General features: G+C 42.0%; 1 protein-coding gene across 3 annotated transcripts; it reads left to right on the top strand.

Moving 5' to 3' along the window:
- On the top strand, nt 1-27259 carry tmem131 (transmembrane protein 131). Of its 3 annotated transcripts, none has more exons than XM_087174717.1 (41): nt 1-304; nt 2744-2805; nt 2987-3027; nt 5673-5783; nt 7080-7200; nt 10271-10387; nt 10490-10612; nt 10729-10809; nt 10900-11050; nt 11144-11200; nt 11306-11367; nt 11458-11566; nt 12174-12282; nt 12389-12542; nt 12714-12884; nt 13632-13742; nt 14060-14194; nt 15081-15185; nt 15263-15349; nt 15495-15647; nt 15735-15810; nt 16804-16918; nt 17042-17180; nt 17304-17413; nt 17504-17576; nt 17720-17871; nt 17969-18111; nt 18933-19119; nt 21540-21725; nt 21838-21993; nt 22836-23251; nt 23538-23722; nt 23821-23951; nt 24041-24159; nt 24239-24391; nt 24495-24648; nt 25404-25519; nt 25609-25690; nt 25779-25882; nt 25998-26149; nt 26265-27259. In XM_087174717.1, exons 1-41 carry the CDS (start codon nt 133-135, stop codon nt 26529-26531), a joined length of 5448 nt encoding a protein of 1815 aa, XP_087030843.1. In that variant the 5' UTR covers nt 1-132; the 3' UTR covers nt 26532-27259. The 3 variants fall into 3 exon arrangements, with proteins under 3 accessions (XP_087030843.1, XP_087030844.1, XP_023264628.1); XM_087174718.1 differs by having other exon boundaries at nt 24242-24391; XM_023408860.2 differs by having other exon boundaries at nt 5715-5783.

Below are 27259 nucleotides of genomic sequence, written 5' to 3' on the forward strand. Positions count from 1 at the left end.
CGGAAGAGGAGGCGAAGAAGAAGCGGGCCGGCCAGCCTCCTGCTCGGTAGTTTAGCTGCCGCTGCTCGGTGGAGTTCCAGTTTTTTTTTTTAACGGCTATGATTGACAGAGTCAGCGGAGGTTTACACGGGCATGTCCGCGAACCCGCTCGGTTGTTATCGTAACGGGAAGATTTGCAGCATGGCGAGTCAAGAAAGAGCCAAGAGTTGTCGCCACACACACACAAGAACAAGAACACCATGTATCGGATTTCTGAGGATGTTATTTATTGCTTTTATTCACACGACGCGGGCAAATAAACAAGGTTTGTAACTTAGCTGGCGATGTCCGCATTAGCCTGCGCTAACTTCCGTAGGCATTTCTACCAAGTGTCGGTTGAGGTTACCTCTGCGGGCCAACTTTACCACAGCTAGCCCTCTACATCGCTAAACATTAATACCTCTCCAACCCAAATTGTAGTTATTTTTCTTTGCCATAAAGGAAAACTCATTAAGGACCGGAGTGGGTTTACATTTGAATTGCTAAGCATAGTTCACAATGAAAGTGCTACCGTTAGTTAGCTGTATGTGGCCTTTAACGTTACAGAAAACGTTAGCTTCGTTTGTAGCTTGTTGTCATGTTGTCATCCCTTCCTTATATGGCTAAGTTGGGCAAACAGCCTCTCTAGCAAACATAGAAAAACAGTACAAGGCACAAAACGGAAAGAGTATCTCGTTAGCATTAAAGCTAGTACTGATGCTAGCTTGCATCAGCTACTGTGTGATCTTAATGCATTGGAATGAAGAGATGTCAGACTGGCGACATTATTGACAACCCTGTAGCAGGCAGGCCACCTATCATTACTTCCTCATACTGGGCTCAATGTAGGAAATGCCTGAGTCGGCCAGATGACAGTTATTTGTAAACGTGGCTGAGACGTTTTGATTTGAACCTCGGTGGGCTCCAGCTTGGCACTGATCAGCCCGCGGGCCAAATGACAGCCGCATGTTGTTTATCCAGCGGACTGAAGTGTCCAGCTGTCAGATCTACTGATCATGTCAGGGCACAGTGATAAGTCCACAAGCCGATAGTGGACAGCTGCAGTTCATGTACAAGATCTGCTGTGCCAACTCTTGAAACGTGTCTGGTGCCTATAAATCGTTTGCATTGGTCCCTTACATTTGCAGCACAGTCCTAAGAAATACACTCCAGTGATAAAGGGGCATTGTATGAGTTATTTGGCAAATACTGAGTTAAATCTAGAAGTAAATCACTGATACTCACACCACAGGCTTCACTATTTGAACTATCTGTACAGATTTACACAGGCCTAAGCCAGGAGAAGTGACACATGGTTTAATGGAGAGAAATGATTAACGTTCTTGCTGTCTTTCACTTTGGCATTTGCCAAAAATCCCACAGTTGCACTTGGCCAACAGTTGTGACCAGTAGGCCCAGAGATAAAGCATGTTAAAGACAGACTGAGGACCAAAAACTATATTTGTTAAGGGCATTTTTTTAATTTAGTACGTTTCACTTTTCATTCAGCGCTCTAGTCCAGTTTAATTTTCACTGTCTAGTCTTATTTTGTCTTGTATTTTTCACTGTGGTACAGTAGGAAAAGTTTTGTCCCTCCATATAATTGTATACAAAAGAGGTGACTTGAACTTGGAAAGACTGATGCTCATACACAGCAGAATAGGGCTAAAGTTTGCTGTGTGAGACGTACTTGTGTCATGACAGAAGTGAAACCCAAGAAGGAACTAAAACTTTGAATTGTTGCACCAAGTGATTAGATCACCTGGATCTGCTCGGGTATTTTAAACTGAAACAAAGAAGTGTGCTGTGAATATGATCTGGAAACGTTGATCTTGCAGCACAAGCTGTGGGATGTAGCCGGTGTCAGGTGAAAAGCTTCTCAGTACAGTGAAAGCATAATAAATGCTGAGTAGTGAGTTGAGTTTTAGGCTCTCTAAGCTTGTAGATTCATACTTTGAGTGAGTCATATGCCAGTGAATAGGAGAGATGTCCAGTGTGAATCATGTTTATAATAATGTGATTACAAAGGCTTCTCTGCCTTTTTAACACACAACTCAAGAACATCAGGGCATGCTGACTTAGGTTCCTTTATTTTTTTTTTATCTAGGAGACAATTTGAATCATGTCTCTTACACCGAAATGCCGGGTGGCCTGACACCTTGTAACTTCCAGAAATAGATGTGTATGTTGTGTGTTCACAGTGGTAGATGTAGTGTTTTTTACTTAGTACGACGGGGGTTAGACACTGAACTTCCACACCAAGGGAAGCTTTCTCTTCTCTCTAGTGTGCTTTGAAAGTACAAGAGATTAAAGTTCAAGTAAGGAGTTATCTTTACCAGTATATTGCTTTGTGATTCAAGAAGATACGACTGCTAACAGATGACTTTTGCTTTGGAGATTTGGGAGGAGGAGTTACCAACAGAGAGCTATTTTTAATTATTTCTGGCTGTAGTTTTTCGTATGATTTCACCACACTGAAATAGAGTAATATTGGCTGCTACTATCCAACCTGACTTGTGGCATACCATCATCCAAAATCAGTCTCTGCGTTCTCCAGGCTCTTTGTCATGCAAAACATCAACACTTTAAAATGTCATTGTATTCATTTACTTCTTTACCCTGTTGGGCTTCATGAACTTGTTCTGTTAACTAAAATAAGAAATGATTGTTCTCCTTTTTTTGATAACACTCACATGGTCTTCCTCTTACTTTTTTTTTTTTACAGCATTCATTCAGTCAGATACAATTCTAGAAGTTCTTCATTTTGGCGAAGGAAGCCTCTTACAGGTAATTTACTGCTTTTTCCTCATTTGTTTCCGTTAACATTTGTATTACTTTTCAGGTGACTAACATTAACTACACTACACAAAACAAGGTGAATTACTTAGTTTACAAACTGCAGTTTGAGTTTGTAAACTTTCATTCACCCTTAAATGAATACTTACGGTATGTCTCTGTTTTTTTTCAGGCGGAATCTGACATTGATTTTAGTTTATATCATCAACAAAGGTACGTTTTAATTTTTCACCCTAGAAATATCCTCCACTTGTTAGATATTTAGATATTTATGTGTTTAAATGGTGAGGTTGTAGTACGTCTACATCTATACTGTGCCTGGATTGCATCCAATTGTAAAGTGCTGTAAATATACAGAGGAAAGTGTAAGTGTAACTGAGCTCAGCAGTAGCGAGCACGCATCATTATTCTCCCAGATTTAACACAACCAGCATTACCAAAGAAAAGTAGCAAACAACAAAGATGCAGCTGAAATTTCTCTCCAACAAACTGGCCAATGCATTATCAGTTACCATGAACACGAGAACAAGCAAATACAAAGGGTTATTTTGTCAAGGCCAACAAACCTGTGCAGGAATTTTATTACATCTGGCCGGCTACATAGCGTCAGTTAACTCCCCAAAATAAAAAGCTTGAGCATCACAATCTGCCAGAGCCTTGAGGCAAGACAGCCACTTGAAGCCAACACATTTGGTAATGAGCATGAAGTCCTTCAGAGAAAAAAGGAGAACATTTTTTTTCCCCCTGAGGTTTCTCCTGTAAGCGTTGCCCCCCCCCAGCTCTCTGAAACATGTGCTGTTGGTGACATCAGTCGTCAGGGAAACTGCTCAGTCTGTGGCACCTGTTGTTCGGCCAGACCGGCCTCTGCCCTGCCGCAGCTACTTGGAAGAGTTGAGTCAAGCAGGGACGGCGTAACGAAGCGAGTCTGAGAGTTTGTGCTCACACCGATGAGGCTGAGGGGAGCAGGCGGGCAGATGGTTGTGTGTTTTTTGGAGTACTGCCTCACCTCTGATACTAAACAACTGTCCACGGTTAGGACAGGTTGCCTCAGAGTCAGGATTGCTCAAATGCTCCAAGCGCAGACACAAACATGACACAGACAGGAGAGTTCTTTGGGGAAGTTATAGTTTGCTTTCTTGTGTCAATCTCAGACAAACATCAGACTCTTAAATCCCAGCACTGTAAGAACTACAGTGACTGTCTAAGAACTGTACAGTGAATCCTCTAAAATGCTTTGATACTGCACAAATTGCAGTCTTCAGTGTGTGACTGGCTGGAATTTGCACTGTGTCAAATGGGTAGAGCAAGTACACACCGTTTCAAACGCCGGAAACATATAAAAGTTACTTTTCAGCATCATGTTTTTGTACCTAACCGTCCACATAACATCAATCCCCTGTACTTGCTATTCACATTCATGTTTTGTCTGGGTGAGACATACAGAGAGCCTTTACTATTTGTACAGTACGTTCTAATCCATAAAAGGGTTATCTTGCTCCAGCATAGTATGGCCACTCCCTCATGTTAGGGGGAAGGTATTTTGACGTTTGACTGCGTTGTTTTCAGACTGAACGCTGAACTTCCCCTTTCTCCACAGTGTGTGGGTAGTTTTAGGGAATCTCTGTTGGTAATAATTATCTCCTTTGTATTACTCTGCCTGCTCCTCGTTTGTGAAGGAAGCTTTCAACATGCTGGTCACTGCTATTAACAGTCACTTTTTTTTTTATGTACTTAAGGTTAGCCTGACACTGGACATACCCAGATCTAAGAGGCGCAGCCCCCCCCCCCATGATCTCCCCAGCTCCTCCAATTACACACTGACATTCAACACATTGGCTCTGAAGCAGTGAGCGAAAGGCCGCAGAGAATTCACAGCCAGGATCCATCTGAATCCTTAATCCCACAAGAATTTTGTCAGTAGTTGTTATATTAATGAGTGAAGTGAGGACAGGCTGTAGATGACAGATTATCCCAGAGGAACACTGCATGGTTGGGGATTCTGTGTGGATTGCCGTGCGCCTCAGGGGATGGAAATCCATCCCGTCTCTAGCGAGCTCAGCCATTGTCTGCTCCTGTACACGTAGGCTCGGTAGTAAATGGGTGAAATTGATCTCTGGTAAATTGTCTGACTCTGGGGTGATGTTAAAGTAATTACATTAGAGTGAAGTATAAGGGAATGCTGTTAGGTACCATTGCACCAACTGTGGTGCCAAAAAAAATAGGAGAACAAAACACTTTTGTCTCGCATGTAACATCTTTTGTTACAACTGGTTCTGTATTTTCTCAGTAAAAAAAGAGCACGTGACGTTTAGGTGTTTGCATTTCAACCCATAAGAGACTTGAGGCCCCTTAATGCACCACGGCTGCATCACTGATGAACTTCTCTCTTCATGAGATTTCACGACTCCCATTACACAGTTCTGTCCCACCAACGAAGAGGTGCTGCTCTTCGGGGACGGCCTTGTTTATTGTTAGGCTACACCTGTGGCTGAACAGGTTTGGTTAGTTATGCCTGTGTTCTACAACGAGGCGAGTGCAAATGATGCTCAAAAGTTGTCGCCTTCGTGTGCGGGAATCACGCTCTCTGAAGGTGGTTCGAAGAGAAACGTCTTTTTGTTTTCTTCTTCCCCCTTATATATATATATATATATTTTTTTTTTTGTTGTTGTTTCTATGTATGGATTCTCATGGAGATTTTACAAATGGAAATAGTGCAGTGCAGATGGGAGTGGTCCCATGGCTGGCGTGATGCATTGTTAAAAAGGCCTGGACACAGACTGTGGCGTTTGTGTGTTTAGCTCCTCATTTGTTTTGTTGTTTTGTGAAATACACACAAACATGGATACTATTTTTCCTAGCTTGCTGCTGCTGCTGCTGTCACGTGTTCCTCTCTCTCACAGCACATCCCCGCACCGTGGGAACTGCCGACCTATACGATTTGAACCTCCAATGTTGGATTTTCACGAACAGTGAGTGTCTTATGTATTCTTACATGATCTGACTGTCTTGTTGCTGTGTGATCCAATGCTTTTATCACATTTCTCACTGTGTGGGACACCTGCTATTTGTAATGTTCAAGTTATTTTTCTAAATTGAGATGAAGAGACGGATTATCCTTAAAACTCATTTGCTGGAAGTATTATTTTTCTTACATATTATCAAAAGCAAAATATATTTATTAAGCAACATTGTCCATGCCTGGTGCACATGTTTAGAAACTGCTGCTGAGCCAACATGTGCTAAAGTATAATTCTCCTCAGCTTGCCCCGAATAAATGGATTGATCAGTTATCTATGGAATGCACTTAACAAAAGCACATATTTTTTAAAGTCCAGCACCAGCGCCTAGCTTCACCCAGCCCCGACATATACTATCACATTCCAGCCTGACAGTAGGTGCAGACCCATATAGTATGACCCATTTTCAAGTGTAGCCAACAGTACATTAGCAGGGTGCAGAGTGCAAATGATTCAGTAGTGCTCTGGAGAAGCTCGGACCCCAGTAAGGAGCCCGTCCTCCCCCGTCTCACTACAACAATAAACAATCACTTATCGGCTGTGAATGTTTTTGAGGAAAATGAAACCTTGAGAAATTCTTACTTCTGTCTCTAACACACTTGAAACGATGGCAGGACTTGAATGAGCAGCCTCAATCAAACTGTTTAAAAGACCAAACAAGCTGATTTTCAGGTTTGACTTAATGTGATGTAATGTGAAAATTGATTGGCTTTTATTTTTTTTAGCCAGAGTTACCTCATCATGCATGATTGTGCGTTTGCAGCAGGGAGAATCATAAAAGCTCCCAGAGTTTCAAGTCTGTACAAGTTGATTTTCATACCACATTGAAATGAAAGAAACCACAGGCTGCAGGAAATCACAGATATATTATATGCCCTAGATGTAGAATTACAGTGTATGTAGTTAATGGGTTATAACATGCAAAACCACTGGTATAGTCCTGTAAATCATATCAACAGTTTGAAGATGGTAACCCAGGGAGATTATGTTTGTCATTTTAAACTCTGTATAGGAACATTTATGGCCCCACCTTTCTTTCTTTCTTTTGTTCCTTACTGTCTTGTTCCTTTTTTCTTTTAGTCTGTAATATGAGTCATTCATCCTGTGTTTTAATCTCAGTCTTCATGTTATTGTTCCTGTTCATATCTTATATCCAACATGATTCTTTTTACAAGTAGCTTCTTAAATCTTTAGATATATTTGTTATTTACTTCACCCTACAAATGTTTTTCTCCTCTTTCTCTACAGGCCTGTTGGAATGCCAAAAATGGAGAAAGTTTATTTACATAATCCTAGCTCAGAAGAAATTAGTTTGATATCGATATCAGCAACAACAGCACATTTTCACGCATCCTTTTTCCAGAATAGGGTAAGTACTTATCACTTTAAAATCACCTTGTTCATTGTCCCAACACATCAGATCTTTGTCTCTTAAGAACTTTGGAAATGCAGATTGTCCCCTGGTCTTTAGTCCCATGGCTGTGCTGATTGTTACTTCATGCTTCATTAGGTATTTTTAAACATTAATTAGTCAGCGTGGTGACTTGGTATAATCATCGTAAACACTGATGCAAATCACATGTGCCACTGGAACATGTGACGGCTCCGGGCCCTGAAGTCTCCAACTGCTTAGGGACATAGATGAGTTGCAGTGAATGAAGAGAAGGTCGAATACACAGAATCACACAGTAAATAAAACAGTGAAAAACAGCAATAATATCAAGTGATCTGGTATATACAGTTTAAAAATAACACATACTGCCAGTGGAATTTAATAAAGCAAAGCACTAAAGTTGCCATTTAAGCACAGGATGCAGTTTCCCAAGAGCATAGGTCTGAAATAACTCTACTAGGAAGATAAACACATTCTGTACCTTGCAACAAATGACTGCAGTCATAGAATGAAGGTCTATAGAACACAGACCTTGTGTTTTACTGGTAATGTGAAGCATTTCAAATATATATTTTCTGACACAGACATAACTCATGTTTTTTTGTACATGCATGCAGAGACTCCCTTTACAGGAAAGACCCGTTCTGTCACTGCAGCCACGCTGTATGTATTTGTTTAAGTGGAGCCAAACAAGTACTTAACAAGTGGTTGAAGGATTTATTGGCCAATACACTGCCCTAAGACATTGATTATGTACTGTAGGTTAGGTTGTCTAGAGGAGGATGTTTGTTGTTGTTGTTTTAGCGTGTGTGTGTGGTGTGGTTATACAGGACTCTCTGAGAAGGTTGTTTTTTCCAGATAGTTTTCTTTTGGGTAAAACTAGGACCTATGAATTTTTGGCAACATGTAGTGAGCAGTTGTGAAAATAAATGTGTTGTGATCTTTATTCGAGGCTCTCATAACTTAGACTGAGCTGCATATTAAGAGAGGACGAATCGTACCCAAAGGAAAATCTAAAATGAGTTTTGGCACTCTAAAGAAATGGTTCTTCTTGAAACAGACAAAAGAACCTTTTAGACTGTAACTAAAACTGAGTTCAGAAAAGTCCATAAAGAGTTCATGAACATAAAATGTCTGGTGCATTAATGTGGTGGTAATGTGGTAAGTGCAAAAATAAATTCAACTGCAGGACAGGGGAGTCTAGTTCACAAAGACGTTCAGTGGGAGGGAACTCAGTGCGGTTTTGAAGATAACAACCAAAGGCCTCGAGTCTTCTGTCATGGGGTGTGTTTGTATAAAGGCTTTGTACATTAGGGGAGACAAATTAGCGTCTCCAGGGAGATCCTTGTTAGAGATTTTTTAGTGATGACATAATGTGCGATGGGAGGTTTTGGATTAATAGTTTTATGTGCCTGTCGTTTCCACCAGTTTTCTCCATGAAAGTTTTCGCAGCAACAGGGTTACAGGTTGTTTGTAGTTCAGAGAGTTTCATGTTTTGGTATCCAGAGCCAATTAACTTTCATAAAAAGAATAAAAGCTTCATCCACTTGGGACATTTAATCTTTTGGTATTTTTCTTTAATAAATCCAGTACATGTTATTTCAAGACTACATGTACCTAATGTCTCTTTTGCTGTTTTATTTTAGGCTGGTTTTATGTGATTATATACTCGGATTCTTCTAGCCTCATATTCATTATCTATCCAGACATCTTTGCTGTGGTCACATGTTCCTGTGGCACATGTTTTGTATGAGTACTTACCCAGTGATTTATTATGTGTCCCAGCTAAATACTATGTACAAATACTTCAAAATATACGCTGCATAGTATATTTGTATTTACAACAAGTGAATGTACTTGACTTTCAGTTAAACTGGGACTTTGGAGCCCAACTGCCAGTTTTATGTGGCTCCTCCATTTCCTGTGTGGCTTTTATTATGGTGCACTTCAGTATGATAACTTCAAGTGTCTGGCTTTCAGAATTACCAGTGTATATAGCAAGGCTGTAATTTCCACCAGGGATGGGCGGGGGCGGGGGGTGGGAGGGGGATCTCCCCGTCCCTATTCAAAATCCTATATTTGTCTCCTTGACTTTTATAGTTTCAGGTTGATTTTCTTACAAACATCTCTTTAATAAATTGTCATCTCACCGGCCGGCCACAGCAGTCCAGATGAGACCTGAGAGGAGTTGATAAAAATGTTGTTTATCTGATTTGCCTTCAGTTATTACCCTGCAATCCCAGCAATAATCTGAAGGAGCAGGGGCAAGTGGGGGCGAGGGCTTTTTCTTTATCTTTTTTTGCCCTGGGTTTCACCTCTCAGGCTACACTCAGTCTGCCCCTACCTTGTTGGTGCAGGTTGTTTGGATTAAATCACATTAGATCATCAGATGCAAACACAAGATTATATATCGTCTCTATCTTTCCCATTAAGCAACTTAGTGAGTGAATGTTTGCTATTATACCTTTTATCTTTTTTTTTTTTTTTGCTTTATCAGTTCCACCAAGCCTTTATCTGTTTAGTGGTGAATTTCTCACACTAAAGTAAATGTGCACAAATGTTTTCCATATTCCAGCGGCTTTTAACTGCTTCCATCTGAGAGTCTCTGAATGTTCTGCAGCAGCAGAGAAGAACAGGAAGATCTGTCCTGTCCTGTCCTGTTACATTCGTGTCCAACGTCTGGACATGACGTGAGGACGAGACGCCTTAGGTTGTCTTAGTCCATAAAAATCAACAAGCTTTTTATTTAGCTGTTTCTGTGAATTATTCATGTTGCTGTAAATTGGCTGGAAAGTTTTCAGGCGTATCTGCAGCAAAAAACCACCGAACAGTCGCCACCGAAATGCTAAAGTTGCAGTGTAGCTGTAATGTTTTCGTAGAAGTGGAAGTTAAGGTTTTTGCAGATGCGAGTGTTAAGATCTTTGTGGTTATTAGCCAAGCTGTTTCGGGGTCAGTACATGTGTGAATAACTCTGAGGCCATAATCTGCTCTGTTTATTAAAGTGTTTTCTGTCTTTTATTTTTCTTTTTTTCTGCTCTTTCATCAGATAATTCCACCAGGAGGGAACACGTCATTTGATGTGGTGTTTCTCGCACGAGTAGTTGGGAATGTAGAAAACACTTTATTTATTAACACCTCGCACCATGGAGTGTTTACATACCAGGTACAGACGAGAATAAACAATTTCTTTTTTTCCCAAAGTTAAAGTTATGTTTAATCAGAAGTGTCACTAACCTTTCTTTTTCTTTCCATCTCTGTCCTGAAGGTTTTTGGGGTCGGCATCCCAAACCCCTACAGACTGCGGCCCTTCATCGGGGCTCGAGTCCCAGTAAACAGCAGCTTCTCACCTCTAATAAACATCCACAACCCGTACAGTGAACCGCTGCAGGTAACCCAGGGACATGAGACTCTCTGACGGTTAAATTTACACGTCTTTGATTTATTTTTGTACGCTGGTAAATGTATTTGATGTGTAATAAGGTGTGTTCCCTCTCTTACTCCTAGGTTGTTGAGATGTACTCCAGTGGTGGAGATCTACATCTAGAGCTTCCCACAGGTCAACAGGGAGGCACTGGAAAATTATGGGTTAGTTTCAGTTTCTTCTCCTGTTTGTGTCGAGTCTGATTTTGATTTGAGTTGAGTCCCAGTCACTCGCCCTGTATCTTCTCCCTCCAGGAGATTCCTCCGTTTGAGACGAAGGGGGTGATGAGAGCCAGCTTCTCATCGAGAGATGTAGACAACCACACGGCTTTCATCAGAATCAAAACCAATGCCCCCAACGAAGACCAGTTCATCATCCTGCCTGTAGAGGTGGAGGTCACATCAGGTGTGTTTTGTTACCCACAGGACATTGTCTGTAACTCCCAGTGACATTTCAACTTTCATCTTTTTATATTTTCTTTTTGATTATTCTGCGCAGCCCCCGGTATTTACTCCTCCACAGAGATGCTTGACTTTGGTACGCTGCGTTCACAAGGTACGAAGTTCTACAAACGAAGCTACAACTTAATCACTTAATGTTTCTCTGGCCTCCTTTGCTCATTATCTTTCTCTTCTGTTTCCCAACTGCTTCGTGTTGCAGATCGTCCAAAACTGCTGAACCTACACCTTTTAAATTCAGGAACAAAAGATGTTCCAATTACAGTGGGTATCCTGAGTAGCCTTTTTAAATCCATATACTTAAACTGTTATCCTGCATCTTATGTAACCTGCTCTTTTATTTATAATTTACAGAGTGTACGCACCACCCCATCAAATGAAGCCGTCACAGTAGATTTCAAAGCAGTCACGCTAAAAGCAGGAGAGAGCAGATATACCAAAGTTGCAAGTATTACTTTTGATGGTAAGTCGTTCATTTGTTCTTTTGAAATGTATTTATTTTTCTTATATAAACTAAAGTACGTTTTGGAACCATTCATATTCTAATTAATGTTTATTGCATATGGTTGCACATTCCCACCTGTGCCACCGTACGCTTGATCCATTACCACCCACTTCTAACTGTGGAATATGATGCAAACACACATGAATAAAAAATATCTTCAGGAAGTGCAGTTACATGCACGTTTTCCACTGAACATAGGCTCTTAACCAGGAACCTCTGAACACGAGTCAAGATGCAGTTATGTGTTTTACAGTGTTTTTTGTATCAACTTCCTGTTTAAAAGGAATTTGTTTTAACTCAGTTTTAGGTTTATTCTTATGCTCTTGTGAAAATGAAAATAATCAGAAGCTTGTGTGCACACTGTGTGCGCGCCTGATAACACATATCCAGTGGTTATTGTTTCTGGTCTCGACAGTGGTCTTCAGCTTTAACTTTTACATCACGTCCTTACTTTAGCAGTTTCCTACACGTTTTGGTTTAAGTGTTGCACAATTTCCTCTTGCAGGGCCGTGTATCTTTTTGCAGCTCACATATCTGCACTCTTTATCTTGTTTTTTCATTGCAGCTTCAAAAGCGAGAAGACCATATCAGTTCTCTGGTAAAATAACTGTTAAAGCAAAAGAAAAGAGCTACTCCAAGCTTGAAATCCCATACCAGGCAGAAGTTTTAGAAGGGTGAGTTATTTTGTGGATGCACATGGAGAGTGGGCGGCTTTATGTATTATATAGGAGGGGGAAAAAAACTGCAGCTGTTTCACTGGTATGTAATTTCTTCTTGCAGCTACCTGGGCTTTGACCACACAGCTACACTGTTCCACATCAGGGACAGTCCTGTAGACCCAGTGGACAGACCCGTCTTCCTCACAAATGCCTTTAATTTTGCAATCCGGATACACAACGTGTCCCTGCCCGAAGAGGCCAAAACCATGTTTAATGTGAGTGCCACCAGTCATTCTGTGTGTATATGTGTGTGTGTATATATATATAAATATATATATATATATATATATATATATATATAGACAGCAATATATATATATATATAGACAGCAATATATATATGCGTGCAGAGGAAAATTACATCACTTTTTCTCTTTCTATTTTAGGTGCAGAACTTTAGTGCACCTATCCTCATCCCCCCACACGAGTCCCGTTACATCTTCTCCCTCCTCTTCCGGCCAGTCCGACCATCCATTCACATAGACAGCAACATCCTGCTGGTCACAAACGCATCAAAGTTCCACCTGCCTGTCCGGGCCTACACGGGCTTCTTGGAGGTACGCAACTGAGCAAAAATATCATTTTTCAGTTTTCAGGCTAAGTGACAAACTCCGTCGCAGATAGAAAGGGTTGCATTCACTTTATTTTATGTGTTTTAGGATGTTCAATTTTACCTTCAAAAAACTTGTTGGCTTGGAACTTCCATAATACCAAAACAAAAATGTAGATACGGCTCTAATCTTCATGAAATTCAAGGGGCAATAAAACAGATTCCTCATTTAATCATGTGGAATAACAAACTGAATTACGATCTTGTTCTGTCTAAATATTATTTACAGGTAGGGAAAATAAATAAGTAAAATTCGTTTTGGCTTCAGGTAAAACTGACTGTCTCACCGGCTAACTTTTTATTTGATGTAGCAGTCTTGCTTTAGCTGTGTAGCTGGTGGTTTCTCGCACCACAACTTCCAGAGGCCACAGTATAAAGTTACTGCAGCCTGGGCAGCAATGCAAAGCCAGAATGCAGTAACTACAGAAACAGATTACTACTATTATTATTTACTGCAGCGTAGCTCAGGTTTTTCTCTCTGTTTTGTTGTTATGACAAATTTTAAAAAGCTGTTTCTACAGAAATTTAAATTTTATGGCAAAATTATTTTCTATGTAGTATTACACAAGATTCAGGTCTCAAAGTCAAGTTTGGCCAAATACGTAGTTTCTGTGTTTTGCCCGTGTGTCATGAATCTTGGCGAGGACGTGTCTGTATAACGTGGTGTTTGTTCTTTGTGGCCTGGTGTGAACAGCCCCTGGTCCTGCCTCCCAGTCTGACGGAGAACCTCCTGGACTTTGGTGTCCGCAGTGCAACAGACACCAGCAGCATCACGTTTGTGGTGGTCAACAGTAATCCTATAGAGGTAAGAATGAATAGATATTATAAAGAGAAGAACTTCCTCCGCCTGTTTAGTTATTGTCTTTCGTGTTCATTGGCCAATATGCTCTTCAGTCCATTGAGTAAGGCATGCTTACGCAATCTTTAGAATATGCCGACGTGTGCTTTCAAACATTTTGGGTAAAACTTTATCATGTTGCAACATATTTTGCGCTAATATATGAAGTCCCACAATGGTAGCTGATAGTGTTTCAGCAGTTTAGAGTTCAGTCACACATTGTCCAAAAGGACAAAAGAAATTTCAGTACAATGAGTGTTATGCAATATTTCTTTGTCCTTAAGTTGGAGATCAAGTCCTGGCTGGTCACAGGAGACAGTCTTTCCATGGAGCTGCTGAAGACGGAGAAAGGAAACACAACAGTGGCCCTGAGTCGCCTGAGAGAGCTGCAGAACACTTCAGCCTCCCATCACAAAACAGTAAGAGAAGAACAGGAAGATCTGCCCCCCCTGTTTTTCATTAAACCTAAAAATAAAACAGACAGAAATGGTTCCTTTGCTTTGAACCTAAAAATGATTTTATACTTTATAATGAGGATTTTATCAGCGGTGATGTGAACAGCACTGTTACAATGCCCACCAAGCGGAGACTTTTTATTTTCACCATTAGCTGTCATGCTAGACAGCTAGCTGACTAAGATTACTAACACAGCTCATGCTAATGTTTGTTAAAGTAGGTCTTCTAGCTGCTGAGCGCAGTGATGCTAATGCTACTTGCTCTGGCTCTGTTTCTGACCTGAGTGCTGCAGCAGACAAACACACAGTGATGTCAGTGACTCAGCATGACCAGGCAAAACAGGAGAAATGATTGTGGGATCAGAAGAAAGACACATGGATCACAGAACAGACCAGGACATGGATATGAATTGCATTTGCTTAGTAAAACTTCCTGAATTTTGTTATCAGGTCAAATCTGTCATGAAATATTTTTCATTTTAGTATGTAAATTCAAAACCTTACATCAGTTTTGTATTAAAACAAAGACTGAACGGTTTAAGTTTTAAAAGAAAATTCTTGCTTCTTGTTGTTACCAGATAGAACCGTGTTAATCCATGAAAACCTGTGAGAGAAATGTAATTTTGATATTACATACTTAGAGTATGTTAGGGATACCTGTTATTTTCACCCACTTCCCTTCAGTTTCATTATTTCAGATATGAAACCACAGTATCTCAAAACCAATCAGGTTGTCACGAAATTAATGATGAAAGTACCTTACAGCCAGCAGCTTCCTGATTTTGAGAGTCTTTACTTTATATATTAAAAAAGACTCTAAACTGATGTTCATATTTTTCCCTCTGCAAAGGTGATATTAGCATCCGGCTATTACGCAGCATTCAGGGTGACACTGGTGGCCAAGGCCCTGGAGGGCGCGTACGATGGAGCCGTACACATAACCACAGATTATGAGGTAGGACGCCGTTCTTTTGAAGTAAAACGCAACCAGCGTTTAATGTGTGATACTGACATGAATTGTTTTTCCCTCAGATATTAACCATCCCAGTGAAAGCTCTGATCGCAGTGGGCACATTAAACAGCTCTCCCAAACACATCGTTTTACCACCTTCATTTCCAGTAAGTAACATTAAGATGCGTTTGCGAATAAGATTTCACACCTGTCCTGCAAAAATAAAGTGTGAATGTACCTTCCTGTTATTCGCCCAAAGGTGTTGTAAGTGTTGAGGTATATGTATATGTTCTTTTTTTTGTTTTCCTTCAGGGGAAAGTTGTTCATCAAAGCTTCAGCATACAGAGCTCTTTCACACAGAAAGTGAGACTGCAGCAGATCCGCTCCCTGACAGAAGATATACGTTTTTATTACAAACGGCTCCGCAACAACAAGGACGAGCTGGAGCCCAGACGTAAATCTAAGGTAGAGAATCGCCTCGAGGAGTTTGAATCAGCGAGACACATTTCTCCTTATAGACACGAACTTATTTCATTTCTCCATCTTTTTCAGGTGGCAAATATTTATTTTGACGCCAGCTTGCAGTGTGGTGATCACTGTTATGTCGGGCTGCCATTTGTGCTTAAATGTAAGTTTTTGTTTTTTTGTTTTATTTTGGGGTTTTTTTTTTGAGTGCGTGTAACATTCAAATCTCATGCAAAATTAAAGTCCCATTCAGACTGGATTTATTCCTCCAGGGGAGGTGGGGTGGTTTAACACCAGCTGCCTTGGTCAGTGTCACGTATGTAGGTAATCTTTCACCCACAGCCCCGTAATAATTACAACCATTACTGTTGTAACATCAGTATCCCGGAGCAACGTCCATGTATCTTAGAGTCGATCTCTGAGATTTTTTTCTTTTGTTTTTTTTTTTTTAAATCAGTGCAGTGTGAAATTGAAGGAAACCAAAAATTGATAATCTGATAGATGTGAACACTTACAAATAAAAAGTTAAAGCCATGAGGAGAGCAAGATCCCATAAAAGGGGATCAGATCTGCTGTTGCGATGTTAGCTAATGGCCCTGGTATTCTGTTAAAGCCCTGTTTTTTTTTTTTTTTTAGCTTTTATTTGTTTACATTTCAGCAAATAAAAGTTTGCTGAATTAGCTATTAACAGATCCTTGCTGCTTTGATGCTGAAGACAAGTTAAAAACATGATTATTCTCGGGCAGGTTCGGCAGTTGTAAGGAATGTCTTTTCTCTCTGAGCATTTATGGACTTTTATTTGCAATGAACATCAGAGATACTGATCCCCTCAGCAAGTACAAGTCACACTGAATGATATTAATATGCGCCTCACATCTGAGTTATGATACCGAGCAGTATTACGATTTTGACTCAAATTCACCTGATGCAGTATTACCTCACATCTTCCCCCTCCATTCCTACCCCTGGCTTTCTTTGTGGCTCCGTCCTGTGGACTGTCCGGGCCTGTTCTGTGATGTTTAAAACGCCGGCCAGAACTTGGAGTTAAATTACCGAGGAGCACAGTGAATATTTTGTTCCCCACCTCCCTCTGTAATGCTAATCCCATCTGAATGGGATCCAAATTTAAATGGTTAATATGTTCTTTCTTCCACAGCTGAGTCCAAGCCTCATGGGCTGGCGTTACAGGAGGATATCTGGGATGCTGATGTGGATCTACATCAGAAACTTCTCAGACGATGGAAAGAGCTGAAAGAACGTGCAGGACACAAGTAAAGACATCAGGGATTCAGTGATCTTGGGCTTTGGTTTTCAAATTTCACTGTTAAATGACTTGGTCGTCTTCGGTGAACCATTTAAAGAGTTTCACAAGATGTTTCTTTTCTTGCCCCAAGGATTGAAGCCATCTTTGAAGTCAACACAGACCTGCAGAAAAACGTGCAAGCTAAAATAACAGCGCACTTGACCTGGCCCTCACTGGTCAACTCGTCACAACGAATTACGTTCCCTCTGACCAACACAAACAGCTCCTCTGTGAGTAGAAACAATCCACCTCTTGTTCCTACATGTCCAATAACACACGCCGGTCTGTTTTTAAGGTGTTGTTCATGTTGTGTTTTTGAAATTGAGGTGGGAAATCTTTCTGTTTCTCTGCAGGATGAGGAAGTGATTCTGCAGAATCCTGCCGACGTCCCCGTCTACGTCCAAGTTCTCCCTTTGGCTCTGTTGCCCAACCCCTCAGTGTTCTCTGGAAAACTGGCTGACAGGTGAAAAGTCTCCACAAAAACCCCTTCATGCTTGTTCTTTATCCCCTCGTCTTACTCTTGACGGTAATCCTCTAAAACTTCACTTCCCAGGTTTCCATTGGGAAATTTGTCCAACATCAACATCGACACAAACACCTTTGAGTTCCAGGTTCACAGAAATCAAGTGAGTGCTACGGGAGTGACGATTGACTTCAGCGTTAGTCAAGAATTTAGAGAATCAGCTGCTTGGCATAACCACATTCCTCTGGTCCTGAGGCAGCATGTGGAAGCTGTTTGACTCTAACAGGCGCTCTGTTTGTTTTGCAGACATCCCTAATGAAGACCAGTACCGGTTTCGCAGAGGGCTCAACCAGACCCTTTGTGTACAACCTCGTCCTGCTGCCCGGTGAAGTGAAGTCGTTCAGCGTGAGGTTCACTCCCATCAGCAACCACAGTGTCTCCTCCCTCCTCATAGTCCGGTAATGTCCGTTTTTAATGTCACTAAACAAACAGTCCCTTTTAATTAAATGTGTGTTTCTCTTCTAACGTCGTGTCCTTCACTGGGAATCTGTTCAGGAACAATCTGACTGTGATCGACACGATCGTGCTCCACGGACGAGGGGCGACGGAGAGCCTGAAAGTTGCGGGGAAGCCTCCGGGACAAGGCAGCTCACTGAGGTTTAAGATGACTGAGGCCCTTCTGAAAGACTGCACAGAGAGTGAGTTTGTGTTGCTGAGGCCCAGGTCAATGTCAACATGGACTCTGTTTCACTTGGGACAAAATCCATCAGCACCACAAAGTCTAAGCAGATGCAGCATGAGTTCAGGAATATCAGTGCATTCTCAGATCGTTTACTGCTCATCATTAACATCAGCCTATTTAATAATATGATGTATAATAAGAATCCAGATTTATTCTACATTTCTTTTTACATTTTGATTTTCGAGTCGTAGCTTTCATCCCCACTCCAGTCAGTCCTGTGGTTATCACATATTGGGGGAATATGAAACCATTTTTATGAACAAATACTGTTTCCTTTGAGATGTCTCCATGTTCTAAAGTGCAGTTAAACTATAAGGAAATTAAATCCAATACCTGCTTTTATGCATTCACACACATTTTTGTTATTCTGAGTGACTCTCCAACAATATTATCTCATGCACGCGGAGTGAGTTTGTGTCTGTGTTGTATTTTGGACAAGGACCACACTTAAAGCACAGATGCATTCACAAAGTCTCTCCTGCATAAATGCTCTCTGTCTGGCGTTTAAGTTATCATTACATAAATATATTTCATCCAAAAGAACGAAAGAAAAGTGGGAAATACTGTGCCACAAATGTTATCCTCTTCAAATTAAAAGCATGCTAAATCCACAAAGTCCTGCACAAAAACATACACACCACTACGTATTGTGTGTGTGTGTGTGTGTGTAGTCTGGTACAGACTCATTTACTTTTAGACGTGGAAACTGTTGGTTGACCTGTGTCTTTTTTTTAAAACCCGCTATATCATTAATTATTATCCCTTCGTTTATTTCAGAGACAAAAGTCAAAGAGCCAAACTTCACTCTGAAGAGAACCTTCAGAGTGGAGAACACAGGCCTGCTCCCGATCACCATCAGATCAGCAGAAATCAACGGACAAGCCTGTGAAGGATACGGATTCAAAGTTCTCAATTGTCAAGAATTTGCACTTAAGCCAAACGCTTCAAAAGACCTCATCATACTGTAAGTGAACAAACTGCTACATGTTTTCTTTGAGCGTGTGCGTGTGCGTGTGCGTGTGCGTGTGCGTGTGTGTGTGTGTGTGTGTGTGCTCTCTCCTCTCCTCACCAGCCACAAGCTCTATTAATACTTGTCCTCAGCTTCTCCGGCTGAGTAAGCCTTCAGTAAGAGGATGAATTGGCTCTCTGTCTCTCTGCAGCCTCAGGTCTCATTTTTCATCATCACTTGTTATCCATTTACAAATTAAAAAGAAAAAAATAAAATACTTGAATGTTTTCAGTCAGAATTTATAGCTGAAAACACGTCGGCGTGTACCCCCTGTTTGTCTGAGTTCCTGTTTCATGATCAGGAACAGTGTCCTGGCTTTGGTGAAACCAAGTTGATTTCCCCTCACCACCTATCCTGACATCAGTGTTAAAACTGTCGTCTGCTGGCTTCCTGTGACGGTTTCTGTCATTTTAATAACAAAGGTGTCATTTTTAAAAACAAAAGGTTACAACCACTGTGTAGATATTTGCCTGCTGAATGTTTCCAAATGCCACTAGACTCAGGGTCAGTTCTACTTTGCTGTGACACTAATAATAAGCTATTAAACTACTGTAAACATGTTTTAAAAGCCCTACACGCCCTCTTTACAGCCCCACGGGTGTTTCCACATATTTTACCTCTTCTCAGAACTGTGGGTGTGAACGTAATGTTAACCTACACCTGTCGCAATTTCCACCTTTATCGCTGTCATTGGTAGAAAACGGGCCTTTTTTCACAGCAGAAGACATTGTGACATGTGGCAGCAGGAAAAGCACAAATGTAAATAATGAAGTGAATTACTTTGTGAATGCTGGTCCAGACTGGGACGCTGAGCCGTGTTAATAGAAGCACACCCAAAATGTGTGCTGTGATAAAGTCGACTCCTAGCAGAGCTCTGCCCAGGGGTGTAATCAGCCGATATGACTGAAAACACGTGTTTCATTTGCACAGTGTCCAATGTATCAAACATAAAGCCACGCCAACTGCACTGATAGTTTTTCTGATTTGGATTAAGCTCGCCGGCTGTAAACGAGCAGATGCTGGCGGCTCGCCAACTCACTTGCTACTCGCTTTCAGAGTCCACACGACGGCAGCAGTCGTGACAAGTAATCAGATCGTTTGCCTCAGTGAGCTGCATACCACCTCATGATGCATTTTACATTCAGATGGTATGACTAAAATGTGCAGTATTTAGATGAGTGATCCAGTTGGTTTAAGAGGTAGCAGCTGATTCAGGCGGATCTCTGAGGGGGATTGAGGTGTGGCCTGTAAGTGATGGTGCAGTCGGACCACATTTTGGAAGAATGGACCTGCCTCCTTCAATTATCAGAGTTCAATCTGATCAAACATGCAAAATTGCGAGGCTGTTCCCTGTGGAGCCAATCAGAGACCCAGGGTGGGACAGACCTCTTATTCAGGAACTATGTTTGTCTAGATTCTTGTTTTATGACTGCAGGAGAAAGCAGGATGTTGTTTAGGCGTAGTGTAAGTGTAATGGCATGAGGTTAATGACAGTAAAATGTGATAAAACAATGCATCATTTTGTGGACTGTTATGTCTCACAGTTTGTGTTTACAACCTTCCCCGGCAGTTTCCTGTCCCGCCTGCTTTTGACCACACTGCGCAAGTAAATGTTGCTAAACAGATTTTGTTCTGACCACAGCTCGGCACCAGTGCAACGACTGCTGATAATGGTGAACAAAGTGGACTCGCAACTTTTCCTTCTAGTTTCATTCTGCCTCAGACTTTTCTCACACACAGACACTCTGACTCATCAGTGCAGGAAAAGCACAGGTGGAGCCAATAACAACACCTGCTCCTGATACTTTGTTCTATTGAAGTGACCCAGACATTGAATCATGCCAGTTAGCCAGAAAGCACAATGGCAGGTACTGGTACTGACGCACCCAAATGGAATGTGGCAATTACTAATGTTATCAATTGCCCCTGTGCTTTCTATTACTGCCACTTCCACAACATTTTGAACTTAAATTTGCTGTAGCAGCTACTTGATTGGTCAGAAAAGAGATAAGTTGTGCCATAAACGCTCACGGTCACATGCAGCACGATGTGTTTGCAGTGCCAGAGAGACGCAGCTTTCTCAAACAGGTTTGCTGCACGCCCCGCCTCAGATGTGTTCATTTTAACTGTCAGTCTGTAAAGGACATTTGCTGCTTTTATCTAGACAAAGGAGATTTCAAACCTTCTCACGCCACACTTCGCAGTCACTAGGCAGATTGAAAAGACTGTTGAACTTAGATCACAGACTAGATGCTGATGCTGACAGATGGTTCACAGATTCCTGAATCACCTCCCAGGTTTTCCAATTAGCCTTCACTCATGTCCTCTGATCTCTTGGCTGTAATTAAGAGTCATTTCTCTCCTTTTCCTCACAGGTTTACACCCGACTTCACTTCATCTCGAGTGATCCGGGAGCTGAAATTAGTGACATGTGGAGGCTCTGAGTTTGTGTTTGTCCTGAACGCCTCCTTGCCCTACCACATGTTAGCTGCATGTGCAGAGACCCTGCCCAGACCGAGCTGGGAGCTGGAGCTCTACATCATAGTATCTCTCATTATGAGGTAAGTGTTGCTCCGTGGCATTGAGACGACACGAGAAGCGCCAAAACACGATCTTAAAAACTTTACTTCAACCTGACGAACAGCTGAGGATTGTTTGTTTTTGTCTCTGCAGTTCCATGTTTCTGTTGGTGATTGCCACGGCGTACCTGGAGGCTCAGAGCATCTGGGAGCCTTTCAAGAGACGTGTGTCTGTGGAGTCCAACTCCACCTTGGAGACTGGGAGACCATTTAATCTCAGGGACATTGTGCAAATTCACAGTGATTCAAAGTAAGTGACACATGGAAAAGAGTGAGTTGCATCGTTTATCAAGCCATATAATATTATCACTACGCAGAATCATATATAGTTAAATGAATGTGGATAAAGACAGATGATTTAACGGCTCGGACACACTGTGAAGAAGCTCAGCTGCTCCTGGACTCTGGTGAAGTGTCGGTGGCTAACCACTGGCCACAGTTTTTGCCATGCATGGTGCTGGAACCACTAATCGGCCTCTATCACTGGCTATTCAGCTGCTTTGTATGTTTAATCTGAGGCCGACTGTGAGAGCGAGTTGTCTCACACGCAAATTGGTGATTTCACCCATCAAGTGCAGCCTCTCCTTACATTTGTCTTTTATCCAGATGCAAACCACAGACTGAACCTGAACCTCAGGAGCAGCACATCACACAGTCAGTTGAAACTGTTGAGACTGTTTGTATTCTGGATTATGAATACAGGCTCTAGACAGAAGCCACAGTTTTTGTTCTGTTTAATCATGAGACTGTGCGAGTGATACACGACATTTCATCAGCTTCTGTTGGCTCTACTTCTATGAGATCAGCTCAGTGCGTCAGGGCCCTGAACATCATAGAGATACTGCGTTTTTAGCATCGTGTACAATTTCTTATCTTAACTGACGTGACAATAAACTTAAGTAAAAAAAGGAACTAAGAAAGTCACTTCCAGGAGATTCTCTGCTTTCTGAAATGAAGAGGAAACTGACGACAGAACGAAGTGAATACCTTGTAATATATGAACAGAATCAAAGACAGTTGATTTAAGTGTCAGAAATGTAACTGGAGAGCGTTTAACAGACTTTTGTCAATGTTCTCATTGAATCATTGCAGCGACTCGCCCCAGAACTCCAGAGGATTGTATGCGTCCAGCAACGGTGCAGCGCGGCCCGGAGGCCGACAGGCCAACAGCCGCACCATATCAGACTCCGACAGCCAAGACAAGAGGTCCAGGATCGGCTTCAGCCGCCCACCTATGCAAGCTACTTCCTCCCAGCTGACTAAAGGAAGTACAACCTCAGGCCAAGAAGGTCCTCCAGCCGCCTGCCAGCTAACCAACCGCAAGGCTCGGAGCACCAAACAACTGGACCTCCAGAGTCAAACTTTAACCGTGTCGCCGCTGCCTCACAGAGGCCTCTGCCCCGAGGAAGCAGAATACGCCAACCTGATAGGAGCCATGGACAACGACCTCGACCGTCCAGAGTCACTCAGTGCCGAGGCTCTACAGGAGCAGTCCGTACAAAACAAAGGTACGGACAGCACGGGTCTCTGTAACCACTCACAGGTCCAGAATACCTGCTCATCCGTCTTTTGACAGAAAACGTGAATTAGTTTTAGTTGGTTTTTATTATTTATTTTATCCTTTTTTAACATTTTTGATTTTTAAAACTAGCGACATGTCCGTCTCCTTTTCTACATACATTTACATTTAGTGTTTTGAGGCTACAGCTGTCACCTTCTTTGTGTAGTTACCATGGTTACAGGTGTCTTTTGCAAGATGCCCCTCTAACACTAGTGTCGGCATTGTTTGCACAGTGTTGGAATCCAAAGGGAAGCTGCGGGGTAAAACAAAAGCGCAGAGGAAGAAAGAAGAGAAGGAGAAAAAATCCACAGGAAAGACTCAGGGAGACGAGCTTAAAGATAATCTGGCTGACAACGACGACAGCTCCTCCACCACGACAGAGACCTCCAATCCAGATGTGGAGACAAACATCAGAGAGGTAAATAATAATGACGTTGTCCATCTCACATTAACTCTCTTGTTGTATGTATTAAAATTATGGATTTTATTAAAACCCGTTTCCCATCGTGTCACCAGGAACCAGTGAAAAAGAAAGGAAGGACGGTAACCGCTGGAAATGTGAAAGAAGAAACTTCAAACTTCTCAATCAAGCCCAAAACCAAGAAGCAAGGAACCACAAAGAAAGAGGCCCCAGCAGAAAAATCCAGGTTTGCTTTTAATTAAAAGTGACAGCTGTCATTTTGTCTTTTTTTTTTTTTTTTCTATCTTCTTTTTGACAAAGATCTCTTGTCCTCAGTTCTCTGGAGCTGCCGTATGTGACGCCGCTGGAGAACAAACAGCGTAAGAGCTTCACATCCAAAAATCTCCACCCTCTCGCCGCCATCCCAAAGACGAAGCCCCTGCAGAAGCAAAGATGTGAGTTTTGTTCTTCTTAATGTCGTCACTTTGCCTTTTGTCTGGATACCAGATGTGTTTGACACGTTTGTTTTGGCAGTAGATGGGAATCTGGAGGACGGGCGTCCGTCTCTGTTGGCCAAACTCCTGTCCAGCAGCTCGGTGCCTGAACCGGGCCACAGCAGCAGCTCTGAGGGCGAGAAGGACTTTGCTTCTCCGGAGTGGGATGTTCCTCTTACAAAGAACAGCATCCGTAAGTGGAGACCCCCCCCGACACCGTCCCGTCATGTCAGCTGACTGTGCTTCTCGTGCCCGTTTCAAATATTCACTGTGCGCTCTCCTGTCCTCTCCTCAAGCGGAGGCAGATAGTCTGCAGCAGATCTCCCTCCAGACTATAAACGCAGACCCTTTCCTGAAGAGATCGGCCACAGCCGGGACCGGCTCCCCTCCGCCGACCTCCCCCAGCATACTGTCCCGCGGCACCTACAGCAGTGTGCTCAACAGTAACAGGTATCCACGTGGTCGAACGCACAACTTAACGTCACTAATGAAACAGTCAGGTCTTCCTGTTTCTCCAGCATCATTTCCAGAAACTGTCACAACACCAAGGTCCTTTCTTAAAACTATAAATTCTGTCGTTTGTGAAAAGTTTTTATGCTTCTTCAACAACACAAGAGAGATCAGGAGCCTGATATCATGTGACTGTCCGCTGTGCTCTTCAAGGGACAAAGATGCTAAATTCAAATCAAGCCCTTCTTTTTTTTCCTACTAGATTTCTTGTTGCTGTCACTATTTTAACCTTTGTAAATGGTTTTGTTTTCGCTGGTTTCTGGCCTTAAACACGTTCCCATTTCTAAAGAAATGTTTAAATTTTAGACCCAGTGGAAATTTCTGGGTATCGTTTAGATTTTAACAGTACTACTACTTTTATCAATATCGCTTATTTATCAGGTACTTTAACGGTACTCTTATCTGTGATTTTTGTTATTTTGTAAGACAGAAAAAATTAATTTAGACCATAATTAACTTTGCCTTATTATCCCAATTGTACTTAAATAGCATTAGTGAGTAAGAAACTTAAACAGCACTGAACAAATCACTATTATAGACTGATCTTTACTGTGACATTATCTGCACACACAAGGTTCAGTACCACTGTTGTACAGATGACAGTGAGATCTATGCTGTTCAAATACCACGTCGTGACATTTTAACTAACACCTGAACCTGATCCAGATTGCTTGTGTGTTTGTGACGTTTTGCAGTGAGGGGCACCAGAAGAAGGCCCCGGGAAATAAGCTGTCTACAGCCACTCCGCTCCCAGGCAAAAATGGGAACCCCACGTTTGCCGCTGTAGCTGCTGGTTATGACAAAAGCCCAGGTAAATATGTAACGACAAACACTGGATCGAAACGTTCACATCGTTCTCACTGTGATTCGTTTACACTAATGCTGTGTTCGTCTCGTCAGGCGGCTCCGGTCCAGGTAAAACTGACAGCCAAGGAAAGAGTCTGGCTCACATGACTTCAGTGGAAAGTGACAGCTCTGACAGGTAATGTGAAGGAAAAGACGAAATATACATCCAGACGTGACGTCAAGATATGACCCCAGTTGAGTTTGTACACTTTTCCCTCCTATAGCTCTGGATTATGGAGTCCCATTGACACGGCCAGCAGTCCAAACTACCATTCTGCCAACTCGTTCTCCGCTTTTGGGCCCAACAATTCCTTCAACCTGACAGGAGGTAACCTGTGTGGCTCTCAGGCTGCTCACAAACAAACAAACACAACAATGTGGAGTAACTGCTGTGCCAGTTTATGGTTGACTGGCTAAAGTGTGTTTGTGTTTTTCTGGTCTAGTTTTCAGTGGAATGAATCTCCCAAAATCGTCTGAGCCTCAGCAGAGCTGGCCTGAGTTCACCACCGTACCCTCCTCCATCTGGGACATACCAAACAGTGACTCCCTGCACTCCTGGCCCAGCAACTCCAGCTCACCCACCGCCCCGACTGCAGTAAGATCCCTTATTTGGTGTCGATGTAGCTCCCAGATCCAACTTCCTGTTCATGTTACTATTGTGAAGCTTCTTCTCTTTTTTTTTGTTTTTTTTTTGTTTTTTGTTTTTGTAGTCACTCCTGGGAAACACCCGCAACCCCTGGTCTACAACCACACCCTTCGGCAGCTCCATTTGGTCTACGAGCGCAGATTCAGCCTTACACCCTTTTGCTCCGACGACCAACACGACAACTCTGACCGATCTGGTCAACAGTTCCGCCCCGTCGCCACCAGCTTCTACTGAGATGAGTCGGACCTACAACCCGTGGAGCATGTGGCGCCCCACCCTGAGCAGGCGTAGCTCAGAGCCCTGGCCTAGCTCCCCTGACAACGGCAGTTAAACGGCACATGATGGCACTTAACAGAGACATGTCAAGGATTTGATATACTCTGTGCGCTGAATTAAATTCTTATTTTTAAACGGAGAATCCCAACAGAAAGCAATGTTACCTGAAACGTTTGGTAGCCCAGTGCTCTAAGTTACCAACCGTGCAATATAGTTCTCTGCAGCTTTTTATTCATGGGGCCAGAAATGCTAACTTTTATTTGGATTTGTTTTAACAGGTGCCCCTACTTTAAAAATGTTGATAGCATGGTATGCTAATACCGATGCAGACATTTTTTGCTGATATAGAAAAGGCTGGTGATGCTGCATTCCTTCTCAAAGATTGAAACATGGCGCAGAGTTTCTGCACAGATCAGTATTAATGTTGGAACAGACATCTTATTTTAAGCCATATCCTGTTTTCACAATCATTTTGCACCTTATTGGTTTCTTATAAAACTTGGTTTGAAAAGTCAAATTTGGATAAATTTGGATTTGAATCATTGCGCTAGACTTTTATTTGGCAGCAGAGATCTTTCATAATCTGACACGTGATTCTTAAGAACACCAATGGCCCAGAAAGCTTCATGTTCCCCATTTTAAAATGGGCTCTGCCCTGAAACTATCAAAGCCTTCTGTGAGAATGAATTGGTCACGTAATAAAAGAGTACTTTAAGTTTGAGGTTTGTATGGTATCCTTTTTTTTTTTGTCAGCAAATTTAAATAAAGGATTTCTGCAAAACA

This window comes from Seriola lalandi, unplaced genomic scaffold (genome assembly GCF_002814215.2).
Source record: "Seriola lalandi dorsalis isolate HSWRI2012SDOR001 ecotype SW California unplaced genomic scaffold, Sedor1 jcf7180002054375, whole genome shotgun sequence".
Classification (NCBI taxonomy): Eukaryota; Metazoa; Chordata; class Actinopteri; order Carangiformes; family Carangidae; genus Seriola; species Seriola lalandi.

Bases quoted from the DNA above. Each gene is read 5' to 3' on its own strand.
- tmem131 (XM_087174717.1), top strand. From the start codon at position 133: ATGTCCGCGAACCCGCTCGGTTGTTATCGTAACGGGAAGATTTGCAGC. The intron at 11,567-12,173 runs GTAAGTCGTTCA...TTTTCATTGCAG, and splicing joins TGCAAGTATTACTTTTGATG to CTTCAAAAGCGAGAAGACCA. The intron at 17,181-17,303 runs GTGAGTAGAAAC...GTTTCTCTGCAG, and splicing joins CCAACACAAACAGCTCCTCT to GATGAGGAAGTGATTCTGCA.